General features: G+C 34.3%; 1 protein-coding gene across 3 annotated transcripts in view; it reads right to left on the reverse strand.

Moving 5' to 3' along the window:
• Positions 1-12,773, reverse strand: part of EXOC6B (exocyst complex component 6B) — a 620,952-nt gene that overhangs the window by 188,255 nt on the left and 419,924 nt on the right. For 2 of the 3 annotated variants that reach the window (XM_041757049.1, XM_041757048.1), the window contains one exon: positions 4,045-4,186. In XM_041757049.1, coding sequence (XP_041612983.1) covers positions 4,045-4,186 — 142 coding nt within the window. Of the gene's footprint in view, positions 1-3,006; positions 3,138-4,044; positions 4,187-12,773 lie in introns of those variants that run through there. The other variant, XM_041757050.1, reaches the window with a different exon arrangement.

Below are 12,773 nucleotides of genomic sequence, written 5' to 3' on the forward strand. Positions count from 1 at the left end.
ATATAAACATAAAAGCAAGAGTTGAAAGATTCCAACCAATCCCATATAATGTAAATGCGAGTCAAGACAAAAATCTAACACTATTTAAAGGAATGTAACAAAACACAGCACCAATAACATAAAATATTAGATGTCAGATATCAGAGATTCCCCACGTGGTCCCCCCACAAGCTGATCTGGGTTTCCTCACATTGTGGAGGCCTCAAGGTAGATGGACTTTGTTAGCAGCAGCTAACAAAGGTGATGGTGGCTGTACTACCTTTTATGATCTAGCCACTTAAGTTAAAACAGCCACTTTTGCCACACTCTATTGGTTATGATCAAGTCACAAACTTGCCCAGATTCAAGAAAAGGGGAGTTAAATGTCCCATCTTAATAAGGTAGTGCGAAGGTTCTAGAAAAAGATGTGGGGAAGGCGATACTACTATAGACATCTTTGAGCACTGTAATCTGCCTCATAGATCTGAGTGAGCATCTAGTATTTCCCTTCAGTTGGAAAAACTACCTTTTAAATGAGTTGTAGTGCAAACCTGGCAAACAAATTTTCTTAACTTCTCTTTACTTGAAATGCCTTTATCGTATCTTGATTTTTGAAGGATATTTTTTACACGACATAGAGTTTTAGGTTCACAGGCCTTTTTGTTTTTCTTTCCTTTCAGTACTTTGAAGATATCCTATTGCCTCCTGGTAACACTGTTTCTGATAATAAGCAGTCATTTTTATCATTGCCTTTCATTATGTAATATGTCTTTTCTTCTTGGGGCATTTTTAAGATTTTCTCTTTTATTTATTTTTATTTTTTAGTAATCTAACCATAATGTACTTGGGTGTGGCTTTCTGTTTATCCTGCTAAAGATTCATTGAGCTTTTTGAATCAATGCATTAATGTTTTTTATCAAACCTGGAAACAATTTCAGCTATGGTTGAAAGTACTGAATATATTTATATGCAGATTTTTAAAGGCCCTATTATTTTCAACATTTCTGTTATCAGTGGGTCTATTTCTATTGCCTGTCACTTCTTGTTAGGGGTCACATTCTCCTGTTTCTTTGCATGTTAAATCTTAGCCTTTTGCTGTGAAATTGTTGAGGCTATGTGGTTAAGAGTCTGAAATTTTTTGTGTGTTCCTCATCCTTCAAAGACAGTTGAGTTTTGTCTTGGCAGGCGATTGTTTTATTGGTAGGTTACCTTTATTTTGTTAGGTATCATTATTTGGCTTTCTTAGGGTGCATGAAGATTGGCTCTTACTCTAGAGCTTGAATACTCTTAAGGCCCAACTTTTGGGGGTCTTATTGAGTGCAAGATGATTAGCTGGTCTCTCAACTTTGGTTGGCCAGAATTCTAATGTCTCTTAGCACTCACAGATCTTCAGTGGCTGTTCTCTGCCAGGCTTCCCAGGATTTTACCCTGCACACAGCAACTTAGTTTTTGACCATCAGAGACTCAAAGGCTCTCTGATGTAGACTTCTAGAGATACTTCTCTAAACAATTCCTTGCTCTCTTGTATCTTGCCCCACAAAAATCCCAGCTGCCTCACCAGCCCTATATATTAATCTCTGGTTTTTGTTTTGTTTTATTTTCTGTGCAAAACACTGCTTTTGATTTGGGCTCTACTTTACTGTGCAGCTGTTTGGACAGTAAGTAACCCCAGACAGAAAATGAGAGTGAATGTCAGGTTTATCTCGTACATTTCCCCTTTCTGAAAGATCACAACTTTGTGCTGTCTACTACCCAATACATGAAAAGAATTGCTTTCTGCATTTTATCCAGTTTTACAGAAGTTTATAGCAGAAAGGTAATGTTGATAACTTTTACTGTGTGGTGACTAAAACTGGAAGTCTCTAGTAAGTAATTCATTAAAAACAGCATAGCCAATAAAACCTTAATTTCTAGTCATCAAAAGTCAAACAAGAGAAACTAACAGGCAGCAAAAATAAAGAGATAGAGAAAAAGTATTAGCAGACATTTAGAATTTTCCACTAATTTTTCTTAGAGTCAGAAAAAAATTTCAATTTCAAGTTGTCATATCATTTTTGTTCATTTTCATTTCTGACAGCACAATGAACATCCGAACACTCTTTATTTCTTCCTTCTTCTTCCTAACCAGAACTAATTTTATGTTCAACTCCAAGGGGATGACTCATGATGAATCAACTATCCTAATAATGATGGTCTTCTATCACTTTGCCAGATAATCTTGTGGCCTCCCTCAGAGGTGGAGGTAACCATGGAACTGTATTATTACCAATGAGACATATGGGGAAGCTTGTTAGGTGTCTCCTGAAAAGGTTTTAATTTTCTTAATAAAAGGACTAAGTGACACTGGCCTCTTTTTCCTGTCTTGAATGTAAATATCCTCTTATTTTTTTAAAAATTGAAGTATAGTTGGCATACAATATTAGTTTCAGGTGTACAACAGAATGATTTGACAATTACACGCATAACAAAATGCTTACCACAAGTGTAGTTACCATACCACCGTACAAACTTACTACAGTAATAACTATACTCCCTAAGCTCTAATTTTCATCTCTGTCATTTTCTTATTTTTTAAGTAGAATTTTGTATCTCATCTACATCACTTATTTTATCCACCCCTCACTCTCCCTCTGGCGATCACAGTTTTCTCTATTTATGAGTCTATTTCTGTCTTTTTTGTTTTATTTTTTAGATTCCACATTAAGTGAACATATATTATTTGTATTTTTCTTTCTGACTTATTTCACTTATTGCATAATACTCTCCAGGTCCATCCATGTTGTTGTGAATGGCAAGATTTCATTCTTTTATGGTTGAATAATATTCTATCCGCTGCGCCACCCTAGGTCACATCTTTATCCATTCATCTATCTATGGACACTTAGGTTGTTTCCATTAATGCTGCAATAAACACAGGGATACATGTATCTTTTCATATTACTGTTTTATTTTCTTTAGATAAATATTTAGATGCAGAATTATTGGGTCATATGCCATTTCTGTTTCTTTCTTTTTTTTTTTTTTTTGAGGGAATGTGATCTCTTCTGACTATAATATGTATGAAGAGGAAAAGTCCACACTTCCAAGTATGGCAGAGGAGAGGGAACAAGAGTCTGGGTCCTTGAAATATCAATTTAATTTCACTCATAACGTGGAATCTAAAAAACAAAACAAATGAATAAACAAACAAAAAGCAGAATCAGGCCTATAAATACAGAGAACAAACTGATAGTTGTTTGGGGGATGGGAGGATGGGCAAATGTGTGAGGGGAAGTGGGAGATACAGGCTTCCAGTGAAGGAATGAATAAGCCATGAGTATAAAAGGCACAGCATAAGAAATAGAGTCAACAATATTGTAATAGCATTGTATGGTGATAGATGGTAGTGCACTTGGAGTGAGCATAGCATAAGGTATAGAGAAGCTGAACCACTATGGTGTATGCCCAAAACATTGTGTGTCTACTAAAAAAAAAAAAAAAAAAAAAAAAAAAAAAAGCCCAAGTCCTTGACGACATCACTGAGTAACTAAATCAATATAGCAACCAACTGTCTCCAAGAAAAATAAAAACTATTTTTTAAAATCACTCTAACATTCTCTGTTTCTACCTGTAATAGAAAACATTTCTGACTGGTAAGTGCACACACCTTTGTTCTTTAGATGAAGAAGAGTTTGTAGATAAGATGTAAAAATGGTTTTAAAATATTAAAAAAAAAGTAGTTGGGAACTGTATTCTTTTGAAGGCTTTCGACTAATCAGGTTTTCTTTGATGTGCATTAAATGCATGTCTGCCTTATATCCCCATCCCTGGGATTGCAAACTTGTTTGTGGCCAGAGATCTATATTCTGCATAGGGGCCTTGGCACTTCTGGGTGCTCAAATTAACTCGCTGATAGGCTATTTCTACACGCCTTTCAAGTTGTCTCTATCATCCAGGTATTCATCAACTCCATCAGGAACAAAGACCCCACAGACCTTAGCTTATCTTTTTCTTTTTTTTTTTTTCATGGGCGTGAGTACACACACAGGTAAAACAAACAAGCAAAGAGATGCTTCACTGTCTTACGTTCACATTCTCTGACATCCAAGTTGAACTGCTGTAATGCTCCCAAGGTGAGTTGTCTTACTTCAGCTTCCAGCAAAAGTTGCATCAAGGATGTGGCTAAATGCTTGCAAGCTGACATACATGCTGTCTGAGCCACCTTTCCCTGAAATAGAAGAGTGTAAATCATAATGTTATTGGACTAAAAGGAAATCCCAACAAAAATTACAATAATTTTTTTCTTTAAGATTTTATTTGTTTATTCATGAGAGACACAGAGAGAGGCAGAGACACAGGCAGAGAAAGAAGCAGGCTCCTCACAGGGAGCCCGATGCAGAACTCGACCCCCGGACCCTAGGATCGCACTCTGAGTCAAAGGCAGATGCTCAACCGCTGACCACCCAGACATCCCAATAATTTATTTTTCATAATTAGGGATTTCTTTAAGATTTTCTCCAGTATGATATCCTTGGCATTCAATAATCTTGGATTAATAGCACCTGGTGGCAATCATCTTCACTACTACCTTCATCACCATGAGTTATATAGCTATAACATTTAAATTCATAAAGCCCAGCTATTTATTCAAGAAGCACTTTCCCCCCAAAATCCACAGTAGACAAATAATATTCAAAACCTTAATTAAACTAAAAAGGGATTTTTCTTCAGAGGGTAAATTTCAAAGTCCCTTCCAAAATTACTAGAATCCTTAAAAAACAAATGTAAACAAAATTCCCTAATTTATCTAGAAACCATAGTGTTATCAAAGAGGAAGACAAACCATGAGAGACTCCCAACTCTGGGAAACAAAGGGTTGCAGAAAGGGAGGTAGGTGAGGGGATGGGGTAACTGGGGGATGGGCACTAAGGAGGGCACATGGATGAGCACTGGGTGTTATACTCTATGTTGGCAAACTGAATTTAAATAAAATTAAAAAAAAGAAACCAGAATGTTTACTGCTTTATTGATTGAACACATAAAAAAATGAAAAGAAAAATCAAAATTTTCTGAAAAAATAAATAAAATGATTTTTATTTTTTATTTTTTTTTATAATGAACACTGAGGAGTGCCTAACTGGCTTAGTTTGTGGCATATGTAACTCTTGATCTCGGGGTTGTGAGTTCAAGCCCCACGTAGGGTGTAGAGATTACTTTAAAAAATACAATATAATCTTTAAAAAAAATGTTCCTCATCTATACAGTTCTGTTTGTATGTTCTGAAGATCCACACTCTAGAAGATTTAAGACAAGTGGAAATACTTAGGGAGTACTGTACAGGCCAACTAAAAAGAGGCAATGGAAGCATATTGAATCCTAAAGAGAATAGTCAACATTATAAAAGAAACCTACACTAAATGGCTTGCTTTCAGTTAAACCCACTGGAGACCTGAAACAGGTAGCACACCAAGGAGAACCAGAGAGTTCAACAGTAACAGGCTCTGGGTGAACAATCAGAGGGGGCAGATCCAAGCTGTGAGAAGCCCTGTGGCTTTTCCACAGAGAGAGTGGGAATAGAATGAAGGAAGGAGGGTAAGACTAAACCAGATCAGAAGCCAGAGAAAAGGGTAAGAAACTATCTTTTGGTCATTAGCATACACCCAAGGTGGCTGGACTTAAGCAGGTGACATCTTATGCTATTTCATTTCATTTGCAGAATCACTGCCACAAGTTGGTATTATTTTTTCTTGTAGATGAATACACTTCTGTGAAGTTCAGAAATTTTTATGAAATCAAATGGCTATTTATTAAGCATTTCTACCCAGTCCTAAATCTGTATCTTTCCAGTAAACCATCACCTAAAAAGCAGTACTAAATCTTATACTGTCCTACAGGGAAACATTGAGCAAAAACTGGTCCAGATGGTAACAAGGTTAATGGGTCATCCAAGACGTAGACTAGGCCCACATAGGTAAGATAGTGGTAATTCAGGAGCCAACTCTTCAAATACTGAGTATTGGCTGTGGTGTCCTTCTTAACATGTGGCCCAAAGTAATCACCTTGGCCAAGATAGATGTTTAAAGAACCCAACAAGCTGAACATGGAGATGTTGTGAAAAATCAAAGAGCTAAAAGCCCGATGAAGCTAGAGGCTGAAGAAGATAGCATTTGAAAGGCTTGTTTCAGCAGCCAAAATAGGTTTCCAAGGAGAAGCAAAACTGGACTGGTAAAATGAAAATAAGATAGCTGAGAGTCAGAAAGTCTCAATCTTTATTCTCTACTACTTACTGGCTGTGTAATTTGGGGTAAGATAGTTGATACTCCTGACTCCTGATTCATCTAAAAATAGTAAATGGTTTATTACCCTTAATGTATTAACATGAAACAGACTTGGCTTTCAAGTCCTCATCAATATATATCAATCAAGAAAGCCAAATGCACTTATACATCATCAAATGTTATACTACTCTTAACATATTGAGTTATTTAACTGCCCTCCAATTACTTTCCATTCTACTCCCCTTCAAGCTAATTATTTGTTCCTAAACAAAGTGATAATTGCAGAAATGAATGTTTTCAGTGTTAAATATTTTGCCAACTCTAGAAAGCATTTTGGAATTTTGCTAATTCACAGTCCACTACCCATTCTTTTTTCATTTCTGGTTTCCATTACCACCACAGTGTCCATAGGTTTTCTAAGAAAGGATAAACATAGACTCAGTCAAAATCACCAATATATCATGCAAAAAAAAAAAAAAAAAAAAAAGGTGGTTTCACCCTCTTAAGTAATCTTTGTTTTTTTAAAAACAAATGCATTTTCTTCTCTTTTTTTTTTTTTTAAGATTTTATTTATTCATGAGAGACACAGAGAGAGAGAGAGAGAGAGAGAGGCAGAGACACAGGCAGAGGGAGAAGCAGGCTCCATGCAGGGAGCCCCATGTGGGACTTGATCCTGGGTCTCAAGGATCACGCTCTGGGCCGAAGGCAGGCGCTAAACCGTTGAGCCACCCAGGGATTCCCTCCAAAGAATATTATTAAACTCAATTAGAGAACCTGAATAAATATCCACTCATTAAAATCATGCATAATTCCCCCCATTTTATACAAACAACAGCTTAAAAAAAAAGGCCCAAGGATGATAGTCAAAATATCCTGGACAATATATGTAGTGTTATTTAAGTCATTACTAGGCCTACAATGACATGGTGAACCCCTAGTAATAAAAAATAAGAAAAACATAATAAAAATAAAGAAAAATAATTCCTACTTAACTTGTCATGAGAAATTAAGAAGTCCAAAGAGAAAAGCATTGTCCAAAGAAAACTGGGAATATATACTCAGAATGTGGATGTAAGAAGTCAGAGGAGGGATTTACCAGATGCTTTCCACCTGGTTCTGAGACTTATCCACTTGCTTCACTTTTTTATTCTCAGTCACCTTTTAAGAAACCCAAGAAATCTTAAAAAACAAAACAAACAAACAAACAAAAAAAACCCAAAGCAAAACAAAACAAAACCACACTTTTTGCTACATATGAGGTATACTTATAAGCAGTACCTGGGCGAATCTTAAGAATATAGCTTGATGACCTTTTCATATGTAAAAACCTATAAAACTACCATCCAGCTCAAGATACAGAACATTTCCATAGACTCAGAAGCTCCCCAAGTTGCCTTTAAAATTGGTAGACCCACCCACACCATGAGATAACTCTTCTGACATACAGGCCCATAGGTTAGCTCTGGCTGTTCTTCAACTTCATATAAAAAGATTTCTCCAGGCCTCTTTTATACCCAGCTTTTTTTCACTCAGCATGTTTTTGAGATTCATCTAGGTTATTTCATGTATCTATAGCTTGTTCCTTTTTATTGCTGAGGAGTATGAATAAATCACAATTTGTTCTTTTTTTTTTTTTTTACTGGTATGTATTTGGGTAATTTCTATTTGGAAGCTATTACAAATAAAAGTCTTTAAGTGGAAATATTCATTTTCCTTGGAAAAATACCTAGGTGGGAGATTGCTAGATCATAGGGTAGTTATATATTTAATTTTATCAGAAACTGCCAAAGTTCTTCAGAGTGACTGTGTCATTTCATATTCCCATGAGTAATGTATGAGCTATCCCATAGCCTCTCTGACACTTGATATTGTAAAAACCTTTTGAATTCATGCTATTTTGCCAGAGTATAGTGGTATCTTATTGTGGCTTCAATGTGCATTCCTTCAGAAGTAATTCTATTGAAGCATATTTTCCTACCTTCTGGTCAAATGGATATCCTCTTTCAAAAGGTACTTGTTCAAGTTTTTCTCCATGTAGTGAGTAGACGTGGAGACTATCAAACATGTTTTTATTTCTTTTTAAAAATATTTAGTGAAATTCTAGTTAATATACAATGTAATATGTTTCAATATAGTATACAATATAGTGTTCAATATTAGTGTACAAGATAGTGATATTGCATAGGCACCTTTGTTGAAAATCAGGCTCCCTATTCTATTCCTTGATCTTTTTGTCAAACTTTATGCCAGTACTTCACTCTCTTACTTACTAAAGCTTTATAGTAAATACAGAAACCAGGCAGCATAAAGTTCCCTAACATTCTTCTTCTTTTTCAAAATAGTCTTAGTTATTTTATTTTAGGCTTTGAATTTTCATAGAAATCTTAAAATCAGCTTATTAACATCTATACTCATTTCCTTCAAGATTGATATAGCTAGTACAATTCCACACACGTTGAAGAAATGTTACTTCATTATATATCATGGATGCCTTAGGGAATTGCGGTGTGATTCTCACCTAGAAGCCTGATGGAGAAAAGTTGCTTTACATTAATTTTGGGAAAACTAACATTTTAATAATATTGAATCCATAAATACAGTATACCTTTCTATTTAGTTAGAGTTTCTTTCATTTTTTTGGTAATGTTTTATAGTTTTGAGTGCACATATTTTGTTTGTTACATAGTATCTCCAGTTTTTTGATGTTGTAAACTACACTGACTTTTAATTTCAGATTTTAATTCCTCTTTATTTGTACAAAGAAATAGACCTGTTTTGGAGTGCCTGGGTGGCTCAGATGGTTAAGCATCCAACTCTTGGGTTTCAGCTCATGTCATGATCTCAGGGTCAGGGATGGAGTCCTGAGGTAGGGCTCCACTCAGCATGGAGTCTGCTTGAGAGTCCCTCTCCCTCTCCTTTCCTCTTCCCGCCCCCACTTGTGTCTGTGCTAGTGTGCTCTGTCTCTCTCTCTCTCTAAAATAAGTAAATAAGATCTTTTAAAAAAGGAAACAGACCTGTTCTTTTTATAGTGACCTTGTATCTTATGATCTCAGTTTTACTACCTTTTTAAAAAAAAATCTCTTAGAATTTTCTAGATAATGGCATTATCTTTTTAAAAAAGAAAAAATTTTCAATGTCCTCCTTTTCAATTAGCACACTTTTTATTTCTTTTATTGTCATTTTGCATGAACTAGCTCCAATAGGGTGTTGATTTAGAATGTTGAGAGCAAACATCCTTGTTTTGTTCCTAATCTTAGAGGTCAAACATTTAGTCTTTTACCATTAAGTAAAATGTTAGATGTAGGTTTTCACAGATACCCTTTTATTGGATTAAATAAGACTAGATTTGTCTGCTGAGAGGTAGATTTTTTTTTGAAAGAGTGTCCATTTTTGACAAAAATCTTTTTCTGCATCTCCTGAGATTCTTTCTCTTTGTCTTTCACACACACACATTAAATAAGCTTATTTCTAATAAAGAAATTGAATTTATATTTTATAACCTTCCAAAAAAGAAACTCTAGACTCTGATGAATTCACTAGTGAACTCTATCAAGTATTAATGGAAGATACTAAACCAATTCTAGACAAAACCTTCCACAAAATATAGGAGAGAAAACATTTCTAAACTCATTTTATGAAACCAATATAACCCTGATGGCAAAATCAAAGGCAAAGATGATACAAGAACAAAAAAGTAAAAACCAACATCCTGCATAAACATACATACCCAATTTCAACACAATTGCAAATCACACCCAGCATTACATAAACAAGATGATACATTATGTCTAATTGTGGTATATTACATAAAGATGTCTATTATTTACTTCTAACTTATTTCTGTTGCAAATGGCAAACTCAGTTGGTAAGAACTTATTCCTTTTATATTTCTTGAGACTTGTTTTATGGTCTAGAATGTGCTTGTTGCATGTGCACTAGAAAAAAAAAAAATGCTGTTCTTGGTGATGGAATGTCGATTAAATCAAGTTGTTTGATATTACGGTTCAAGTCTTCTACAGCCTTACTGGTATTCTGTCTATTTGTTTTATTGGTTACTGTACTAAAATAATGAACTATATTGTGAATCCATTTATCTGTTTGGTTCTGTCAGTTTTTGTTCATATATTTTGAAGATCTGCAATGGAGTGAAGACACATTAAAGCCTCTGTACAATTCTCATTCTCTCCTGGGTCCCATTCTCTCTGGGTCTCTAAGGACATACATATTACACCTTTCAACTGTGCTCCATATCTCTTTTATGACCTATTCCATTTTTAAAAGTTAAAAATAAATTAGTATTCTTTTTTTTTTCTATGTGTTTAAGTTTGGGTGTTTTCTGTAGATCTTTGAGCTAACTCATCTTGACTTCTGCTTTGTTGACTCTGTTAAACACATTTAATTCATCTTTGAGAGCTCTTGTGATGAGTTTTTCACTACAAATCCTGAATTTTACTATCCTTAAACACACATTTGATTTTTAATATCTGTTTAAATAATTTTGTTTTGGTATTGTTCATTCTTTCCTCTGTTTTCTTTAACATATTAATCAGTTATTTTGAAATCTCTGTCTCCTAGCATATCTGGTTTACTTAATGATCTGCTTCTACTGACTGTTTTAACTTTTGATTACAGGTCAGTTTTTCTTATTATCATGTTAAGAAACTCTGTTTCATATGCCATATGTTGCAGATAAGACACTATAGAGGCATAGATTGTTTTATTTTCCTCAGTAGAGTTTTGATTTTTGTTTAGGCAGGCAGTTAAATTATTAGTGGATCACTTTCATTTTGTCAGGCTTGTTTTTAAAGTTATAGTGGGTCTACTTTAATTTCACCCCTTATCTTAGGAACTTGTCCTTAATCCCTATAGATAGCTTTACTGATGTTTAAACTGAAAGTTCCATGTGCTTATCAGGTCTCTCCATGGGTCCAATCTTCAATGTCTTTGCTGTGCAACTCCAGAATATTTGCTCAGCTATTAATATTCCAAGCAACTGATATCTTCTGCAACTCCAGAGTGTGCCCTATTCATGTGAAGCTTATAAATTAGGAGCTAAAGAGGAATTTTATAAAGACATTTTAGGGGTTCTTTCTCCATGTTTTTTTCTTCTTTGGTACCCTGTTCCTCTGAAACCAATTGTTATTTACATCTCATGCACTGATCCCTTCGTTTTTTTTGACGATTGTCTGGTTTTATATTTTGTATATAAATATAAATTATAAATATAAAAATATTTATGACAAGAGAATAAGTCTGATATGAGCTATGAGATCACAACTAAAACCCAAAAAGAACCTTTTTAATTTGCCAATATATATCAACCGGAAAAAATGATAATAGCCATTTAAAGACTTTCTCCATGGCCAAAAATTTCATATGCCCTAGTCTCAATTTTCATTATCAGCCTGACAAAAATTTTTGCTTTATAAAGAAAATGCATTCATATATGGGTCTTATGAACTCAAATTCACAATAAAGGATAAGAAGTTATAACCAGTTAATCGTACATGCCCATTACAAAACAATAAAAACACCAGCAAATACCTTAACTTGTATATTCTACTGCCATAGACCAAAACAGTGTTAAGAGCAAAAACAAACAATAGAAAAATATATAAAGGTAAACAGACAAATTACAGATATGTGGTTTAATGAAAACAAACATTAAATACAATGCCCCATTAAAAAATAATAAATAAATAAATAAATAAATAAATAAATAAATAAATAAATACATACATACATACATACAAAGCCCCAGAATACTGACGTTAACCTTTGCCTCAGTTTTGTCATCTGCAAAATAGAATTGCTACAATGGTTAAATAAAAATAATTCCTATGTAGTATTTACCACAGTACCTGGCTTATATTAATTAAGTACTCAGCAAATGACTATTACAATTTTTATCCTTCTGATCCTGAGTATGGAAAACAGTTGACAAGACATTGGGTATATTTGTTTAAAATGTAAGATATTATGAGTTCATAATATTTTACTAACCATTTGTGCCTTTTATAGAGTCATATGATTTTCTTCTTTTTAAGTAAAAAATTTTGTCACGCAAAAAAGTGGAACGTGTACTTCCTGTTCTGGAGCAAATCAACGAGAACATGCAATTAACTGCTAAATTGAGCAGAATAAACTCTAAGTGCTATATGATTTAAAAAGAAATAGTTATAAGGCCAAAATAGTCAGAGAAGGCTTCACAAAAGTGGTAGGACTTTCTGGGTGACCTTCATTACATCCCAATAATAACAACATGGAAATGTTTTCAAGTGGCTTCCAATTTGAAATGAGGTCATATAAAGTACTCTACAAATAACAATTATTACTACACAAACCTCCATAGAATAAGAAGTCCTCATAATGAGAAATAAAAACTCTTCCTTTCTCTTTCCTCAATTCCTGTTCAGGTTAAAGGTCAACTTCATCAAGTCATCTCATTAACACAGAAATGTCTTTGAAGGTATTCAGTCTTTGCCATGCTTGACATTTCACCAGACTGCAACCAAGATGCCAAAGAATCAGATTCAT

This window comes from Vulpes lagopus, chromosome 5 (assembly GCF_018345385.1).
Source record: "Vulpes lagopus strain Blue_001 chromosome 5, ASM1834538v1, whole genome shotgun sequence".
In the NCBI taxonomy this organism is placed as follows: Eukaryota; Metazoa; Chordata; class Mammalia; order Carnivora; family Canidae; genus Vulpes; species Vulpes lagopus.